Raw genomic sequence first — 19,381 nt, 5'->3', positions numbered from 1 at the left:
TCTAAGTATTTCTGCAGCCTACAAAGCTCAGCTGCTTGTAGTAACAGAAAGAACCCCGATGTACTAATTTCATGCTTTTGCTGTTGTGACAAATGAAGAATTGTTGTTTATCGCTTCTTGAAAAGGAACTGGAAACTCAGAGGCAGCGTTTTAGCATGCTACGTAAAACAGTCTGGTACAAATGTACCGACTCGTACCACAACGTTAATCCCTTCCCAGTTTCCAGCAGTCTTGTTTCCATGTCAGCACTGACTTCAAGGAGTGCACGTGCAATTTAATAGTCAGTTTACCACGCTGCTCTGCTACTCAGGAGCACGACAAAGACAGAAGGAAGTCACTGGTGAGGCTCAGGAACTCCATGCAGTAAGAAATCCAGACACGACCGCTTCCTTAACTGAGTGTGAAATTCCCAACAGGGCAGTCCAGCTGGGCTTACGTTAGCTAGAGATTAAAGCTGCACAACTAAATGCTCTAAATGTTAAGTTCCCCATACCCCTTCCCACAGGTGAAAGGACACTGCTCTCTTCTAACACTAAAACCTTATCTTAAGGCCTTCTGCCTGCCGAGGGAACTGGTATGCTACTTGCTTCCAAGTTCTCCAACACTCTAACTTTCCAGCAAGTGACAGGACACCGATGGGACAGTTGGCAATTTCACTGCTGATTTTGAAAAGCAGCGATAAAATTACGTCTAGCAAACTTGGACCTTCCCGTTACGAGGTCCCTCTGAGGGATCACTCCCCGGGCTCTCCCAGCTGTGCCACCTGCGCTGGGGGCATCCTCAGGCACACCGCCGATGTAAACGGGCTCCAACTGAGGAGTGGCTGCTGAGCACAGTCACTGGGAATGGGAAAGAGTGGAAGGGACCTCAGCAGGCTGACAGCTGGCCCGACAGCAGCGTGGTGCCTCCAGCCTCGGTAAGCACAGCTCTTTGCCCCAGGCCTGCTGTGGATCCTGGGTGGGGCTGACTGGGGTGCCCCGGCCCCTTCATTCCCCCCTAGCCCCTGTCAGCACCCCCCAGCCCCTAGAGAATCCTAGAATCATTAAGGTTGGAAAAGGCCTCCAAGATCCTCTGGTCCAACCATTCCGCTACCACCACTATCACCCACTGAACCATGTCCCTAAGCACCACATCCAACCTTCCCTTAAACACCCCCAGGGGTAAGCCGCGTCCCTAAGTACCACATCTACCCATTCCTTGAACACCCCCAGGGACAGTGACTCCACCTCCCCGGGCAACCCATCCCAACACCTGACTGCTCTTTCTGAGAAGAAATGTCTCCTCATTTCCAGTCTGAACCTCCCTCTGAGTCCCCGTTAGCCCCTATGAGGCCCCCAAATCCTCTAACAGCACCCCCCTCTGGCCCCTCAGCATCCCTAGCCCCTATGAGCCCCCCCAGCCCCTGAGCCCCCCCTAGACTCTGTGAAGCTCCCCCTAGACTCTATGAAGCCCCCCTTAGCCCCTAGGAGGCCCCCCTTAGCCCCTAGGAGGCCCCCCAAAGCCTCTAACAGCACCCCCTCTGCCCTATCAGCCCCCCCAGCCCCTCTCAGCCCCCCCAGGCCCTCTCAGCTCCCCGTAGCCCCCATCAGCACCCCTTTACCCCCCCCCCCCAGCCCCCTCACCTCCTCGCTCTCGCCCCGGGAGCCCGCAGCCAGGCGGGACACGCTCTCGAGCACCTCGCAGAACTGCTCCAGGCTGACGGCCTCGTCGCCGCGGCTCAGGCGCTCCTCCAGCCAGCGCACCAGCGTGCTGTGGTGCCGCGACACCAGCGGCTCGGGCAGCGCCGCCTCCCGCAGCCGGGCCGTGGCCTCCCGCAGCCGGCCCTGCTCCAGCAGCACCTCGGCCGGCGGCAGCGGCGGCGCCGGGCCGGGGGCGGCGGCGGCCGGGAAGGGGGAACCGGGCTGAGGCGCGGCGGCCGCCCCCTCCATGCCTTCCTCGGCTCCCTCCTCCTCCTCCTCGCTGCTGCGGCTGCCCGCCGTCCCCATGAGCCCTCCCGGCGGCGCGGCCCGGCTGTCCCTGCCCCTTCTCCTTGTCCTCCTGCCGCCGCTTGCCGCTTCTCGCCCTCCTCCTCCTCGCCCCGCCGCCCTGCCCTGCCCGGCCCGGCCCGGCCCGGCCCGCCTTAGTCAGCAACTTCCCGGCCCGGCCGCACCTGTCAGCGCCCGGCCGGCGGCGGCCCCGCCACACTGCCGCCAAGCGCGGCGCGGTGTCGCAAACCCCCCCCTCCGCCCGGCCGCGCCGCTCTTCCGCGCGACACCCTCCGGGGAGGGAGAGCGGCGCGGCGCCACACCGCCGTGCGGCGCGGAAAGCGTCGCAAAGAGCGGCCATGTGGAGGGGCGCGGCGGTAGCGGCCGCGCTGTGCCTGGGCGCCGCCTGGCTGCTGGGTCGCGGGTTCGAGCCCCGCGGCCGCCTGCTGAGCGCGGCCGAGCTGCGGCGGCACCGAGGCGCTGAGGGCGAGCCCGGCCTCTACCTCGCCCTGCTGGGCCGGGTCTTCGACGTGGGGAGCGGCCGCAAGCACTACGGCCCCGGCGGGGCGTACGAGGGCTTGGCAGGTGCGTGGGGCCGGCTGCGGGGTGGGGGGAGGGGGGGCGCGTGAGTGTGTGAGGGGGCGCGGGGTTGACCGTCCGGCCCTGGCCGCCCGCAGGGAGGGACGCGAGCAGGGCGCTCGCCACCGGCGACTTCAGCCCCGCGGGCCTGGTGGACGACGTCTCGGCGCTGACCCCGGCGGAGCTGGCCGCCCTCCGCGGCTGGATGGACTTCTACAGCGCCCGCTACGCCTTCGTGGGTAGGGACGGGGCTCCCGGGGCTGTGCCCCGCCGGGCGGTGTGAGGGGGGAACGGGGAGAGCGCTGAGGGGATGGGAGCTGTGGTGGCAGCGAGGGGCAGGGGCTGGGAGGAGGGGAGGGGGTTTTGTCTGGAAGTGCCCTTTGGGGTCTGTGAGGGGTCCTGAGCTCGTCCTGCAGGGGTTTGTTAGTGTGGGTACATCGCTGCGAGGCCAAAAAATGGGAGGGGTGTAAGCCCAGGCCTGCTGTAAAATGGGGCCGCTGGGAAGATCCTCTGGTGTAGTTCTCTTTTTTCTTTAATTAACAGAAATATAAACCGGTTATTTTCCTTGCTTTTCCTTGTTTCCATATTACGGTCTTAATCGATCCCCCTCTCTCCAAGGGAAGCTGGTGGGCAGATTCTATGACGAAAACGGGGCACCGACAGAAGCCCTGCGGCAGGCTGAGGCAGCGATGGAAGAAGGTCTGAGGCTGAAAGCAGAAAGCGACCGCAGGAAGGAGCAGTTTCCACCCTGCAACTCGGAGTGGAGCTCTGCCAAGGGCAGCCGATTCTGGTGCTCCAGACAGAGGTAAATTTGGCTTTCCTGCCACTGTGCTCGGAGTCTTTGGAGCAGAGCAGAGCACTTCTGCCCCTTTGCTTGGACACCCCGAGTTCTGTCATAGCAGGAGTGGCATGGGAAGACGTTCTGGCTCCTTCAGCCACCAGACTCTGTAGTCTTGGGTGAGCTCTAGTGACCTCCCCACAGAAGAGCATAGGTTGATCCTAACGTGCTGAGGGCTGGCATGGCTGGGATATGGCAGCCCTGGTCCCTTCGCCTGTCCGCATTCCTGCGGCTGTGCTTTCTGGCAGAGGCAGAGCCAACCTGCAAGGAGCAGTGGTGCTGTTCTCCGCTGTGCCAGGTTTAACCACTGCTGCTGTGTGAACAGAGGTTTCCTCTGCTGGTTCAGCAGGAGCTGAAAGCCTCCATGCAGGCTGGATGAGCACACAGGTGCAGGCTTGGCTGGTCAGTGTTTTCAAGTGGGAGGTAGCAGAGAGGAGGTCTGCTCACTGACCTGGTAAGTGGGCAAAAGGAAAATAAAATTTCCTCCTGATAGTTGGCACTTCCAGGAAATTTGTTTCTGAGACAAACTCTTGTTGCACTGGAAACAAAATCATGTTTCAGCAGTTGCCACACGTGCACGTGATCAACCTGTTCTCAGGGAAGCAAGCCAGAAATCCCACTGGGACTGCTGGCAGCATTCAGGCAGGCTTTCTCACCTATCAGGAATCCAAGGATCAACTCATGTTTTTCAGACTGTTTTGAAGCCCGTCTCTCAGGCTATTGCCACAACAGCTTTCTCTTAAAGCTACGTTAAAATGACTTTGAACAGTCATTTCCTACTAGACCTATTTAGTTGTGTACCTCTCTCAGTTTAGGGACTGTTTTGTTCTTAGCTGAAATCACATTGCGGACTGTATTGCAGGATGCTTGGGCTTCACTTGAAGTACACAAGTACACATTAGCGCTGTGTACCTTGGGAATCTGCTCCTACACTTGAATGAGCTTGGTTGCAGTCTCTGAACTGGGTGTTGTGTGGTGGTCTCCTGTGTAAGAGTTTACTGCATCTTTTCTTAAGCCTGGAGTTAGGGGAACAGGCAGGATTTAGCCTGCAAAGAGACACTATGAAATACTTGGAGAAGTAGTTGAGGGTTTCTTTGCTTTTGCCCTAGTTCTCAAAATCAGCGTTCACAGAAGAAGGCATGTGGTCATCTGTGAGCAATTAGCTGCCCCAAAAAAGGCATTTTTCCATTAGGCACCCTGTGCTAAGTAGAGCTATATTCCTTTTCCAGTAATAGAAACAAAGGAAGCAGAAGTTAGTTGCTCCCAGAAGGGTGAGTGCAGCAGCACTGATGAAAACAGGTTCAAGCCACAGGTTTCTGAAGTGCAGCCAATAAATGGGTATCAGAAGGCAGTGAGATGTTGGGGGCAAAGTCTACCCCAGAGTACATATTGTTAGTTTGCCTCTCCCAGATGGTCTTTTTTTTTTTTCTTTCTTAACCTAGATGATTCTCTATTTACTGGAAACATTTTCATGGTTTTGAATTGGGTGTTTGAATTGTAATCGATTTTAATTTTCTGTTTCTAGTGGGGGAGTGAACAGAGACTGGATTGGAGTCCCCCGGAAGCTGTACAGACCTGGTTCGAAGGGGACTCAGTGTGTGTGCGTGAGAACTACTGGGCCCCCTTGGGGACAGCCGGACTCAACGGAGCACAGTGACAGAGGTGATCTGGATAACCCTCACCTGGAGGAATATGATGGCTGCCATCCACTGGCCGAGCAGTGTGTCCTGAATGTGTGACTGAGTACTGGATCTGAGGGCCGTGGAGTCCTCCAGTGAAATGTTGTACTTGGGGTGAGCACTTCAGCTCCGTTCCTTTCCATCTGTCTGTGCAAAGGGAGTGGCGGCAATTTGTGTTGTCACTTTTCTTAATGTGGAGATGGAGGTGAGAGAAGGAAGAAACACTTTAGCCAAGTCACACTGGCTAAAAACATCAGCAATTTTTCTTAAGTGTTTTTGCTTACAGCATTTTTATATCTGGTGACAAACCATAAGATGCACAACCTGAACTATACTTAAAAATGGATTTCTTGTACAGTCAGAAAATAGCTGCTTGTGTGCATGACAGGGAGGGTAACGTGTTGTGCTTCAGGACAGTAAGGCAGCAAGCACAGGAACTGCTGCAGCAGCAGCACAGGTTTATGCACAACCACCCACTGTCACTTGAAATGTGCTCACTGCATTGTAGTGTTAATGCTCTTTCCCAGTCACTTGCTTTGCTCCAAAGAATTTACAGGTAGGAGGGAAAAGCCTCACTTTCCCCTACAACTAAGGTACGTAGCATCTAGGAGCTTGTGTGGTTGTTACACACAAGCTCTGCTTATCAGATCCTTGGAATACAGGAGGCAAAGGTCAGAGCAGCATTTCCTCATTCAGTGTTTGTATTAGATAGGGAGCAAAGAAGATATTGAAGCCACCTATGAGGATTGCTGCTTTAAATTAACCTCACCACCCTGATCCTCTCATTCACTGCTTTTAAACTTCAAGAATTGGTAGCTCGAACTAGGCGATAATAAAAGCTATGTAGCAACATGACCCTCCTGCTGTAATTTGCCTCCTGTTTCCATCCTGGATTATAATCTAATTTACGTGTCCATCAGGCTATAACCTTGATGTATCCTCACGAGACCCAGCTCCTTTAAAGGCTGTACATATTTTATCAGAGCTGGCAGAATTTGTTAATCTGTTACTCCCAGAAGAGCAAGTCAAATCATCACAATTTTGTGCAGGGCTGAGGATGAGGGGCCTTGGTGCTGTTAATGCCGGCTGGGGGAGGCAGGGGCTGGTTACTGGTAGAATGGGTTGGTGGTGTAGCTGCGGGAGAGGCGCTCAGGTTACCTACAAACCCACAAAAATCTGTGCTGCGCTGTATTCAGCTCTTTTTCCTCAAGGCAACTCAACACCTATTTATAAACAGCTGGGAGGCATTTATAAACTCATTCTGTTTTGAGCTGCCACTACCCCTAAGAAAAAATCTCACAAATTGAAGTAATTCGTTAATGAAGTAGTGGGATTATGGGAGGCTGAGCAACATTCCTTAAAAGCAAGAATAATCATTGCAGTGACAGCAGGAACGTGTTAGAGCACTTTTCACCTGTTGTGTTTAATGAGGCTACAGCTGTCATGGATGAGAACCATACAGCAATCTAAACATGTACATACTTCATTGTAATAAATGTTTTGTTTTTTTTAAACCTGGTTCTGTTGTGTTTCTTTTCCATCGCCATCTTTCAGGTAAGTCCTCTGTGGCTCTTTCAGGATGATGTGCAAGCTCTTACTGGTTGTCACTGGTAGTTGTACATCTACGTGGGGGCAGTGGAGCCATCGCACTGTTCAAGTCCTCAGTCATCCTTCCACAACTGAAGTGCTGCCTTGGGCTTATGCCATCTGTGGGAGTGGACTCACCTACTTCATTGAGCAATCCTGAAGGCACTAAAACTGTGTGAAAGCTGTAGGAAGGGCTGCAGAGCAGTGCTGCTTTGTCTCAACTCGGTGGAAGCATTATAAAGGTCAGCATGGTATTTGGTTTTGGACACGTGCTCTCTTAGCAAGAACTTGCTTTTAAAGGTCAGCAACACAACTGACCTCAAACCACCCTCAAGAATTCATTCAGATTACAACTGAAGCAAGTGACAAGTGTCTTTTGAAAATACCTCCATAAGTTTAAAGAGATTCCAAATTTATTAAATATTAAAATCAGAAGGTTTTTAAGTGCAAATCACTTTCACAAGCTGGATTCCCAATAAAGGTACCAGCTCTGCAGCTTCTTAGCAAGTTTCATCCTGTGTAGCTGAGACTGCTCTTCTTACTCTTCAGTAAATAGCATGAACTGCTGAGGGGAAGGAATTGATCTTAACAGTTACACAAAAATAAGTAAGAAGGCAAGACTGATTTTTAGAAACTGTGTTGGTGTTGCTTTAACTTCCACCCTATTTGTCAACCAACTTGAAAATTAATTCACAGTTTATTCCTCAGTTTAGCTGGAACCACTAGAGGAAAAAGTTTGTCTTCCACCAGGAATAAGTCATCTATTAAAGCAAAGAAGGAGACTCCCTTACTGACCTGAAGTGCTCCAAGATTATCTTGTTTTCACTATTCTAATTCAAAAGCTTGGCTAAATTCTCCCATGGGGAGAAAAAAGTTACGCAGGGTCAAGTAAACAGAGACAATGCTTAATAAAGCTCACAACTCACCTCTATTAGCTGTACTTAAGTTTTTTTATTAATAAGACTAATGCATCAACCTCAGAATGTTTTGGTTGGTCTTGCCACTGCTACTTTCCTTTTTCTGGAGCAAAGCGACAGCAATTGCATGCTCTGAGAAAGAGAAGGTGCCTGCCAGTACATGACTGAATGCCCAAACAAATGCTACTTAGAGGCAGCTCGGCTCAGCGTGTCCATTTAAGTGCATCTGGGCTGAGCAGCTCAGTCAGCAGAACAGCTCTGGCCTGTAGGAAGTTTGGATTCTTTTATAAGGATTATAGGTATGTCTTCTATAAGGCATTCAAGATGACTTACGTGGTATAAACTAGGAGAACACCAGACCTCGTCAGCCAAAAGAAAACTGTAGCAGTTCCACAGCATGGAAATAAATACCTAGAATAACTTCAGAACAGAGAATAAGTTGTCATGCCTGACTGGGTATTGTATCTCTAGCTTTCCTCAGGGGTTGTCAGACTCAGTAACCATAGCTTGGGGCGGGGCAGCTGTCTCTACAAGAGAAAATACTTTCTTAGCAAGGTTTCCACCTCATGATGCATTATCTAAGTATGCATTTTATTACAAGTAGAATCGTTACACAACAAAGTAATGCATATTGGAAAAATACATTTTTACAATGACTCCAGACAAACATTGCAGATAAAATGCCATTGTTCTAAGACTTCCTTTTCTATTCAACAGAGGGTATTAGAAGGTTCGGTTACTTTTTAATCACTCATACATGCTTTGATTGAACGGAGTATGCTGCAGTATTCAACTCTGCTGGCTAAAGGAAAAAAAAGGAGTTGCCTACTAACATTTGATCTACAAGAAAAAAAATCCAGCCATGGCCTCCCTTGTTGTTACGTGTTAATTTATAAGCACTATGTGAGAAGTTGTACAAGCCATTGATCTCCAGCACAGGAAGTCATTAAGGCATCTGTCAGCTTTTAGCAAGCAACTCGCCACGCTCTGTTAGTACCTTTAACACTAATGTTCTCACTCCACTTAGTGGTGTGAAACAGTGATTACACCTTCCTCAGATAGATACACAAATTAAAATTTAAGCCAGACCACATTTTGTGCTTGTATAAAAGTGCTGGATGACTACAATCAAAAGGAATCCAGACTCGGAACAAAAAGCTACATTATGAACTACCACAGACTTTCCATCTAGCCCTGTTGAAGTGCCTTAAGCCTGGTTTGACAGCATCACTTTCCAGGGACAGAAAGTTTGTTTTCTTTATACCCTTTTGTTCAACGCTTGGCAGACTCAAGTCTCAAGTTATTAGACACCGCCTAAAGACAGCGGGGAAAAGAGGGGTGGGGTTTTTGGTCACAACTGCAGTATGCTACAAAAAGGAAGTGCATTTGCTAATGGAGCTAGAAATGTGTTGACCACTACTAAATTACCAAGTGCCTCCATTCACATCTGTACTCTGCAGTGGAGCATTGCCAGCAAAACTCCAAAAAGAATCTCAGAGATCTGAGCTTCGGACCAATACTTGGCAGAGTGCATAAAGGACTGACCCCACCAGTTGTTTGGCAGGGTCGGTCTCTTTAGCTGGTTAGAATTAGAAGAAGAAAACTAAAGTGGGATTTTGGTTCAAGTTGTGAGGCTTTTCCCCTTTAACTATGACAGAAAGCAAGCTATTGAGAATTGGCTGTAAGGAAACTATCACAAAGGCACTTTAAAAATGATCAGATTTGCTGGATTTAGTTGCTTTGAAATTAATGAACGCTTCAGGCTGTATATTAGCTTATCAATAACCGTAACTTTCCTTGCAGACTTCAGTAAGAAAGATAAAGCTAGTAGAATATTGGCTGGAAAGGACAAATGGAGCATTAAGTACAGTTTCCCAGATCCTTGTCAAAGTTTCAGGCAGTCTTATTTCACATTCTACTTTTAAAAAGATCAACCAGCCAGCCTTCAACTCACATTCAGTTAAGCTGAATCTTCACAAGATCTGCATTTTTAAAAACATTTAAAAGGCTATTTAATCTGTTGGAATAGAGCCACTGTTCCCTTGAACCTTCCATCAGGGAAGTCGCTGAAAAGGTCAAATTTAAGTGCTTCAGCAATTTCGCGTTGTGCAGCTTTCCAATTAAGTTCAAGTCCATCAGCTGCAGCCCTGGAAGAACGCTCCTCTATCACTATGTTCAGTCTTTCAGTCACTTACTACTTCACAGCATCGCAGCTCCAAGCCAGGAAGGAAGTTAATGTGTTATGGGATGTGCTATAGTCAAGAATTCTGTAGCCTAACACACTCTATCCATCACTATCTTTCATTGCTAGAGACTTGCACTCAATGATATTTTGAAACATGGAAGGACATGGACTAGAATCTTTTCCACAACCTATTCCACTCAAAAAAAACAAGCTTTAGCTTGCAGTTTAATGCTTCAGACACCATTATTTACCATCTCATTCATCTCAGCCTAAAATGCAGTTGACAATAAAATAACAGATGCATCATCTATATTAGGAATTGTGTTACACAGACCAGTTCTATTACCCAGGGCGTTCTATTGGAACATGCCAGCAGCAGACATAAAATAGTGAGGCAAATTTGTATTGCATCATCCATTAGTCTTTTCTAGCGTTACAAGAGTGAGATTCCAGTTACAATATCTGCATATTCGAAGATCGAAGTGCAGATCAAGTGAGAGTTGATGTGAAATTCATTGTGCAAATGACAGTGTTTATACCCTTTCCCATTATTTTTTGTACAAGTTTGAGAAAAACCCTCAGGCAAGTCTCCTATAAAAGCAGCAGTGTGGTTTATCATCATCTCATCTTAATCTTAAGACTGACAAGTCAGTATTCCAAACAGAGCAATGTGTCATCATCTCTTCCATACTGCACACCTCATATGCCAGTCCATAAGTAAACATACCAGTTCAGGGAACAGAGATGAGGAATGCCAAGTTGAGTCTAAACTAGATTTATCTCTTGGGATGAAAAGAAAACCTTAACATGCCATGTACTTTTGCTTAAGCACACATTTTCTTCTGACAAGCCTTTGCCCACCAAACCACAACCCTGTTTATCAGCAAAGTGATTTCCTGTTTACCTAGAAAACGTGGTGTAGGAGTTTCAGATTCAGCATGTTTAAGAGAACACGACCAGCTTCGATTAAAACACTGCAGCTTAATCCAGAATTCTTCCTTCAAGGCCAGAGGCTTTATGTTAATAGGAAACCTCCAAATATGCTCCCACTTGCTGGCAACCCTGCTGAGACTGAACCCAAATTTAATGCTTAAAGGTGCAGCACATTCGACACTGGTAGGTTTACTGGCTCTTCTGCAGCAGTTAACCAGGGTCTTTAAACCAAAGGAAAGTGCTACTCTCCCTCACGGGATTCATAATGCACTTCAGCATTTATTGCTGTATTGCGAGTTAGATTACTTAACCAGTTTTAGTGTTTCTCCATTTAGCATAAGCTTAGGCCTTTCAGCACATTTAAGGTCATTTACACAAGTTTTATGACTTGGAAGGACTAGCAAGGTAGATATTAAAGTGCAACAAGGTAGGATCTGACAGCTCTAGCAGGTACGAGCAAGAGTATTTACTGGTTAAACAATCTTGCACTTCTCTTGAACATGCTAACACTAATGAGGAGGTATCAAGATGTGGATCTGCAATTCTGACTGCTTTGCATCAGATGTTGTAAAGCTTTCTGTTGTAAGGCCACAATTCTTGAGCTATGCTTAGAACTAACTCCCATTTTTGAAGTTTCTTGAAATGAACAGTGGTTGTAACAGCTCAGCCTAGCTTCACAAGAAGTCTTCTCTAGAGAAAGGGAACATTAATCTTTAAGACAAAGCAAAGAAAGATACCTGGTTACCCTGAAACTTAATGCCATCTCTACTAAGCAGCCTGAAAGCAACAGGACTTAATAGAGTTGCTCAGTGCAAAGCACCATGTCAAGGACAGACCTGTTTTATGTCAACTCAAACACCAGTCTTACATTTCAGCTTCCATACCCCACTGCAACTAGAAGAGGGTCTAAATTCTCTCGTCACTTGGTTTCAACAATCCACTCGAATTCCTAGTGAAGTCTATCACAGCCCAATACATTTACAGTCATACGAAGTCATTTATACCAGAATATATCATAACAGGGTCCTTAATTAGTTGAGTCTATTGCAGAAGACATGTATAGGCCTCCTCTTCCCTATCCAGAGGGCTTGTAAGCACAGCTGCTGTCAGGAGAACTGACCAGGAATCCCTTTGCTTCCACTGCATACTAGGAAACTCCTCCCAGAGTCAGGACATCAAAGCAGATGTTGCAAACTCGAACTGGCTTGTTCAGATCAAATTTTATGATAGGAATCTCCTTTGTTGAGCACTTATGGCAGAGCAGACGTCCACAGTGTCGGCTGTTGAAAGAAGAGGGGTAGGACAGAAGTGAGCTCTCCTTGCAGTAAACACCAGGGTTTTATTGCTTGATATCCTTTATCAATGACAGCATCATTAAAAAGGTAGAGTAGCAAGTGAAATGATAGGTTTTTGTCACCTCTTTCAGAGCAAGTCAGCACCACTAATGAAAATAGGCATTGAAGTCATCTATTCTACTACAGGAACTTTGACTTGACTTCTAATTTCCAGCAAATCCAGAATATTTTAAGTGCACAAACTGCTTAAGATATGACCTAAGCCAGAGCACAAGCCAGACCCAAGTTAACTAAATCAGGGTGGAATATTTCAACTGGATTACTGGTTATACACCTACATTAGGATGGAGGCTTTCTAAAGCACCAGAAGGAACAAGCCTAGCAACATTTGGAATGGGAATCTGTCTCCTTGTAAGCACAGCAAGATGTGTCACACATTACCAGTGATGCTTTCTTGTTGTGACTCCAAATTTGGCAGTGCATTCGTAGCAGTTGGAGCCATCACACCAGGGAGGTTCCTTTGTCAGCATATCTGTTAGAGGTAAAAACGTAAAGGCAAAATGGGCTCTGACACCTCTCAAGTATACTGTAAGATTAAGGAGACTTTTCCCACAGCTTTAGGTAATATTCAGTATAATTGATTCTCTTGCAGTAGCTGCCATCTTGTTTGTTGAAGATGTATAGTCACTGAGATGAATACAGTACAAGTTATAAAGCAGCATCTAGTTTTAAGCTACATTTGACTACTATACCAGCCAGCATTCCCCATGAACATTACTTCTTTTTTCTGGAAGGATGGAGATGTTTGACAGGGCTGCACTGGACAATTTTTCAGTTTATCGTTAGAAAATGAGTATTTCTACCTCATTTCAAGCACTAGAATATTCAGAAGTTCAGCCTGTCTGGAATTAGTGTCATCTAAATCAGCTGTCCAGAGTTCTTTTTCTTTACCTAGGAATCTCAGAATTGTAAGCTAAACCACCTTCCAACCATAGCAAGCAGTACTTACCCAGTAATCTAAAGAGAAGCTGTTTTGTAGCAACTTGGTAGTTGAAGATATTTACTCCCTGATTATTGTTAACTCCAAGACGAGCCCCAGCTCTCACTATTGCACGGCACAAGTTAGCATTTCCCTTCATATAAGCCAGGAGAAGCACTGAAAAAATAAAAGCCAGACATGTCAGAGCTAATGGAGTGGAGGTAGTATTATTTTACTCAGTCCAGAACAGGACAGTTTCAGTGCAGTGTTTGCATCTTTCTGTATTTAACATACTATTGCCAATTAGTGCAGCTTTAAAATGACATACCATTGATATGACTTGAGTGACTTTCAAGCTTAACGGCCGTTCAGTCTCACCTACCTGTGTTTCCTTCGGCATCAGGTTTGTCTAGAGGGTATTCTGGCATGCACTCCAAGAAAAGGTCACAGATGGCTGCTGCGTTATCTTTTCCGTATTGTCCCAAAATATGCATTGGTGACTGGCCTCTGGGGAAAGGAGTTTATTAACTTGATCAAAGTCTGTTTGCAACTACAGTTACTCATCCAACTAGCCATCATCTTTTAGAAATTGTTTCACACTTAAACAATGCTACACCTCACATATATACACCTCAGTACCTCATATACAACTGCCTACTTTATGCATACCAAGAAGGAGTTAATTTTGATACTGTTTACACACAGCATTGTCTGTGCACTTCACTGTGAAAGTGGTGTACAAATAAAAAATAAAACATTTGGCTTTGATTATAGAATTGTAATATCCTGAGCTGGAAGGGACCCACAAGGATCAGCGATCAGCGTCTAACTCCTGGCTCCACACAGGACTTCCTAAAATGTAAAACTGTATGTCTGAGGGCATTGTCCAAATGCTTCTTGAACTCTGGCAGGCTTGGTGCTATGACCACTTCACTGGGAAGCCTGTTCCAGCGCCCAACCGTACTCTCAGTGAAGAACCTTTTTCTACTATCCAACCTGACCCGCCCCTGTCCCAGCTCCATGCTGTTCCCTCGGGTCCTGTCGCTATCCCCAGAGAGCAGAGCTCAGCATCTGCCCCTCCGCCTCCCGTGAGGGAGCTGCAGGCTGCCATGAGTCACCTTTTCTCTAAGCTGAACAAACCAAGGGACCTCAGCTGTTCCTCATACATCTTGCCCTCTGATCCCCTCACCATCTTTGTTGCCGTCAGACACTCTCTAGTAGTCTTATGTCCTTCTCATGCCGTGGTACCCAAAACTGCATGCAGTACTAGAGTAGAACAATCACTTCCCTCAATCAGCTCACTATACTGTACAGTATCCAGTCACACCAGCACTCATTTTAATTAAATCATTCTTTTAGCCTGTTAAGACTACAGTAGTTACCTAATATTAAAGGCTTCAGCATCTACATTGCACTCCGTGAGGAGGACCCGGATATTGTTTAGACGGCCATGCATCACTGCCAGATGAAGAGCTGAAAAGTAGAAGAGAAGCTTCAAGAATTTGAGTAGTTCACGTCAGCAGTACTTACACCCCAATAAAATTAAGTGGTCCCTTTCTACTTCCCCACCTTCCCTCTCCAAAACTCCTTCCACCAGCTTTGATTTCTTGGATTTTCCTTTTAATCTTTGAGAAGTGAGCCCATTCAATGGGTTCCCTCTACCAGCAGGAGAAATTAGTAGCAGGCCTACTGAAGTTCTGTACATCTACTTGTGAAACTTTAGAAGTTTACCATTGTTTCCATTTTCATCCACAGCTGCAAAGTCTACTCCATTCTCCAGAAGGACTGAACAAATTGTGGGCAAATCTTGCTGAGCTGCTAAGTGAAGAGCAGTCTGACGATGCTTTGTCAGTTCATTCACCTGGGCACCTGCAAGCAGCTGTCAAGATGCAAGAAGGAATACATTCAATGTTTTCCAGGGCTATGAGCCAACATTTTCTTTCTGAATGAAGCCCACAAGACTTCACTGCACAGAAATATTTCTAGGCCTCCACCCAATATACACAAAATGCTATCACTGAGCTCCTGCAACTTGTGTACGCGTTCTGATCTGCAGCAAGTACAAAGTAAGGTTCCCGCTTTAACCTGCAGCTCAGCTGACAGTCTGAGCCAAGCTAAGTTTACGCAAGACAGAGTTCTGCTTCAGAAGTAGCACCACCCTCAGCTGACTTCTCCAGCCTATAAGCAGTCTGCATTAAAGCAGAATATGTATTTCTAAGCAAAAGGGAAAAGTGATTCTCCAGTACATACCAAATTACGCACAATGATCTCTGAGCCGGCTTGTACGGCCAGGTGGAGAGGTGTTAGTTTGGATGCATCCTGGACGCGAGAATTTACATGAGCGTGTACACTTATCAGGAACAGCACACTCTCAATGTCAGAGTTCTGAACAGCTACATGTAGAAAATTTCGACCTTTGTTATCCACCTGTGGCAAAGAGGTCACAAAACAAACCCCCTGTTATTTCTGTAGAACAGCAAAGAGTTATGCACAGAACATATTTCTACCAAGAGATACGATACTTATTCCCTCTACCTGAGGTAAACTGTAGTTTTGCTCCTTTTGCTGCTTGGCATTAGAGACTTATTTATGTCACTATCAAACACACTGAACTAAGAAATTATCAGCTGCATGTGCTTGCTCTAGTCTGCTTCAAACCCCTTTATTTCTAGTTTAACCTTGTCACTTCTTGACAACACACTGGAGAGTATTACAAGCAAAAGTTAGCTTTTGTACTAAGTATGGGGCAGCAGTTGATGATAAACTCTATTAAATGAGACAAACTTCAGTCAATCTGGCAGTTAACACCACAGAAGGAAGCAACACGCGATTCTGCCATACTAATGCAAAATATGCTCGTTTTTTGGCTAAATGCCAAGGGCATGCTGTTCATCTTTGTCCTGAAGCTGATGTTAAAGCATATTCAGAACTGGCTGTGTATGTGATACATCTGAAACATGGATACAAGAGCTCCCTAAGCACTCTAGTAATCACTAGTAATTAAACTTACAGTGTAGGAAGAAATTCCTGAACAGCTGCCTGAAGTGTCACACTAGAAGTCTGAAGATACATTTGGAGGTTTTCCAGTTCAGCAGTGCAGTGTTAACAGCTATTATTCAATTATTACAGGACAGAGTTTGTTTCGGATAGCTTTATGAGAGCTAGGTCATACATTGTGATGCACTATTACAGAAACAAGACATGCGAGTAGTTAGAACTTTCTCCTTATATTCCTCTGCCTGTACCTCAGTTTAGTACTGACAAGGTTTGATGAGACACTAACCCTCAACGTTCTCACACATAGCATGTGCCTATCTAGTTTCCTAATAAATCCTGCCATAGAAAACTGAAATTGGGCAAACATTGTGACATATAAAGCCACAAAAGAATACAGCAGAACTTGCTTGTGAATGCCTGTCACTGTAGACTTGTACAGCAACAAGACCAGTATGCTTTAAATGCTCCCAGTTTACCTGTTCAGCAGCTCCTGGCTCCCTCTTCAAAATTGCTTCAGCCGCCTTGTTATTTTTATACGTCATCGCACATGCAAAGGGAGTCATTCCTTGCCTGTCACGCACATTTAGCTTAATTTCTGGATGTGAAATCATAAGCTGAATTATAACATTATGTTGGTTGCTAATGGCGACATGGATTGGAGTTCTTCCTTCTGCATCCTAGAAGGAAACCAGGAAGTTCATTACATGAAGATGCAGCAATAAATAAATCTTTCCCATGTCTGAAAAACAAAGGAAGCTTTTTGCTTAGCTCTTGTGACATACCCCGTAGCCTTCAGCTGGAACACAAAGCAGTTGCAGTGGGAGCTCACATCCACGATGTAAGTGAGGCAAATTGGTATTTGCTCCTCCAAATAGGCTGACCTCAATCCTCTGTGTTATATAGCCTTTTAAGTAGCTCAGGGTAACTTTTCCCATGCAGCCAGACATTTTGGATGAGCATTCACTCACGACAGTAGCCAAGCATTCTACGAGAATGCTTTAAACTGATATTAGTTATTTTATTTTTATGTTAACACCTTATATTATTAAACATTTGTAGATTTTATTTTTAACTGAAAGAACAATGTCCAAAAATATTATTCAAATCTGAGGTATCATTTTCATACATTCATCAGCGCAGGTATGTCCCTGGCTTGACTCTCAGGCACTTGTGCTAAATTTTCTGAAAGAAGCTAGACACTTGGAAGTTCACTCACCGAAAAAAGTTAAGTGTTAGTCATGTTTGTTATGCAAACAGTACAGTCTATCAAATTTGAATAAGGCCTTTAATCATTTGTCTGAATGAAGAAAGAGTTTACAACCACAGCAGCTTTGTCACTGTTCTGTTGCTCTTTACTGCCACTTTCAAAAGCATCAGCACCTGGAAATGCTATGCATTTATTTCTTTTGCTGCAATTTGTCTAGCTTCTATTTAAGGACTACTGTGTGATCAAGAATTATGAAGAGTAGCTCACAATTGCTTCACCTTGGTTTATTTGATAACAGGAAATGCTTCCCAGGTAAACTAACAGTCAAATATTCTGGAGTTTTACACTACAGCTGATCTAATGATCAGCTTTGTTCACGCTAAGAACAGAAGAGTCCAACTTGGATCATTACATCACCAAAAAAAAAAACTAGCACTACAAGAAGTTTTCTGTATCACTGTTTTCCTTCACTATGGCTTCCTGAAAGAACCATACACGTGGACAGATGAGCACCAGACCTGGTAGCAAGGGACAGGAAAAAAGCAGAACTGCAGCCAGTCCTTGCACTAGCTCAGTCATAGCAGTAGGCTGTTCTTTGTTTATGAAACAAAATACACAGGTAAGGGAGATTTGTTTTCACTGTATTGAAGTTAAAGAACCAGCTTCAAAGAAACTGCACCATTTTAATACATACCTGAGCATTGACATTGGCACCAAACTCCAAAAGGCACTGGATCACTTCTTCTAGACCCCAGCAGGCCGCCAGGTGTAGGGGCGTCTGTCCATCATGAGCTTCTTCTTCTCCTTCTCCATTAGGGCCAGGCTTTCTGGGACTGTTCACATCACAGCCACTAAAAGAAGCACAACACAGTCAATTTATTAAATTTCATCTAGACTTAAACAGTTCCAAACAAAGGTCATAAAAAGGTTTCTGCAAGAGCTGATTCAGCATCTGCTAACACATCCTATATAAACACAAACTCCTAGTTTTAATTTGACTCATCATCAAGAACATGACAATTTAGATAATAGAATGTGTCAGTGTCTTCAAGATTAGTCAGGCTTCCATAAGTGCCATTCACTCACCAAAAGTCTAATGAAGCACACACCTGTTACTGGCTCAAAATAGCATTCAATTAGTTTACACTAGGAAAATAAGTACAAGCACATTAGAAAGTTTGCATTTTGGGGGTGGGGGAAGAGTAGGGAGTGTCTGACCTGCGAATAAGGAAGCATGCTATTTGTTCACTGTTTTCATCAATAGCTCTATGAAGAAGAGTTTGTAAGCATCCACTTGGTCCTGATCCCCAACAGGTCGAATCACAGCCATGTCTAACCTGGAAAGAAACGCACAATGAAGCAGTGAAGTTTTTGATATAAAGTACTAGAAGCCTGCTGGAGATAACATTTATTAGGAGTCATAAGGAAGTTTGACTAAGTTTCCTCCTGGATCACCTATGCCTGAATAGAACCTAATTTTAAAAGGAATAAAGGTGAGCCTCTAAAGGCTTTGATGAAACTTTAAGATGCAATAAAATCCAGATTCATAGTAGTTTTACTCAGGAAGCTGATCATTACACAAGCCAGGCATGCTACAGCCTGATGCTTTTGGTAAATCCTTTATCTGTTTTGCAGCATCAGGAATCCAGATGGCTCATTCAATGTTATTATAGTGGCTGTGAGGTATTTAGCTACGTAAGCTACAGTGTTTATAAAAGATTACCCAAGAAAAAGGAACTTCTGGTGAAGGAAAAACTCTAGAAGTTAAATAGTACAGGATTACTCTGTTCTTTTCAGGCATTTGAGTTCATTTCTGCTGGTGAGACCTCTGCCACTAGTGACATACTCAAAGAACATGACTAAATTAAGTCAACTAACAGTCTTACCAGAGTTGACGCAATATCTTCCAGGTTATTTTCTAAGGCAAGCCACAAAGGAGGATTTCCTTTTTCATCTGGTACAGACATATCTGCTCCCCTGGTACAGATAGCATCAACCACAAGAGGGAGCTGGTTTTTTATAGCTAGCTGTAATGCAGTTTCTCCATCCTGTGTTCTGCAATAGGTATAGTTTAAAGCATGTTACTACCCCATTAAAGAGTTAGATCTCTGTTACAGTAAATTCTTGGCTTTGCCAATAAATATCTCCACATTTGTGTTTTTTCTGTGGTAATATGTTCAGTCAGGCAAACCTACCATGTTAGTTTTTCACTGCAGCTATG

At 45.5% G+C, this 19,381-nt stretch overlaps 3 protein-coding genes across 5 annotated transcripts in view; 1 reads left to right on the top strand and 2 right to left on the bottom strand.

The window, feature by feature from the left end:
* Positions 1-2,096, bottom strand: part of ZZEF1 (zinc finger ZZ-type and EF-hand domain containing 1) — a 62,861-nt gene extending 60,765 nt beyond the window's left edge. For both annotated transcript variants that reach the window (XM_040533097.1, XM_040533098.1), the window contains exon 1: positions 1,623-2,096. In XM_040533097.1, coding sequence (XP_040389031.1) covers positions 1,623-1,985 — 363 coding nt within the window. In that variant the 5' untranslated portion in view covers positions 1,986-2,096. The remainder of the gene's footprint in view (positions 1-1,622) is intronic.
* Positions 2,097-2,121: 25 nt separating this feature from the next.
* On the top strand, positions 2,122-6,574 carry LOC121058077 (neuferricin). 2 transcript variants are annotated; one of them, XM_040533100.1, is made up of 4 exons: positions 2,122-2,549; positions 2,642-2,782; positions 3,162-3,348; positions 4,907-6,574. In XM_040533100.1, the coding sequence occupies exons 1-4, from the start codon at positions 2,324-2,326 to the stop codon at positions 5,118-5,120; spliced, it is 768 nt and encodes a 255-aa protein (XP_040389034.1). In that variant the 5' UTR covers positions 2,122-2,323; the 3' UTR covers positions 5,121-6,574. The 2 variants fall into 2 exon arrangements, with proteins under 2 accessions (XP_040389034.1, XP_040389035.1); XM_040533101.1 differs by lacking the exon at positions 2,642-2,782 and having other exon boundaries at positions 2,258-2,549.
* Positions 6,575-8,136: 1,562 nt separating this feature from the next.
* Positions 8,137-19,381, bottom strand: part of ANKFY1 (ankyrin repeat and FYVE domain containing 1) — a 33,303-nt gene continuing 22,058 nt past the window's right edge. The window contains exons 15-25 of the mRNA XM_040533099.1: positions 19,047-19,215; positions 18,379-18,497; positions 17,855-18,011; positions 16,430-16,630; positions 15,207-15,383; positions 14,688-14,835; positions 14,339-14,429; positions 13,339-13,463; positions 12,987-13,133; positions 12,419-12,509; positions 8,137-11,962 (exon numbers count right to left, since the gene is read on the bottom strand). Coding sequence (XP_040389033.1) covers positions 11,830-11,962; positions 12,419-12,509; positions 12,987-13,133; positions 13,339-13,463; positions 14,339-14,429; positions 14,688-14,835; positions 15,207-15,383; positions 16,430-16,630; positions 17,855-18,011; positions 18,379-18,497; positions 19,047-19,215 — 1,558 coding nt within the window. The 3' untranslated portion in view covers positions 8,137-11,829. The remainder of the gene's footprint in view (positions 11,963-12,418; positions 12,510-12,986; positions 13,134-13,338; positions 13,464-14,338; positions 14,430-14,687; positions 14,836-15,206; positions 15,384-16,429; positions 16,631-17,854; positions 18,012-18,378; positions 18,498-19,046; positions 19,216-19,381) is intronic.

Source organism: Cygnus olor, chromosome 20 (genome assembly GCF_009769625.2).
Source record: "Cygnus olor isolate bCygOlo1 chromosome 20, bCygOlo1.pri.v2, whole genome shotgun sequence".
Classification (NCBI taxonomy): Eukaryota; Metazoa; Chordata; class Aves; order Anseriformes; family Anatidae; genus Cygnus; species Cygnus olor.
The sequence above is the reverse complement of the archived record's forward strand: the minus strand, read 5'-3'. Positions and strand labels throughout refer to the sequence as shown.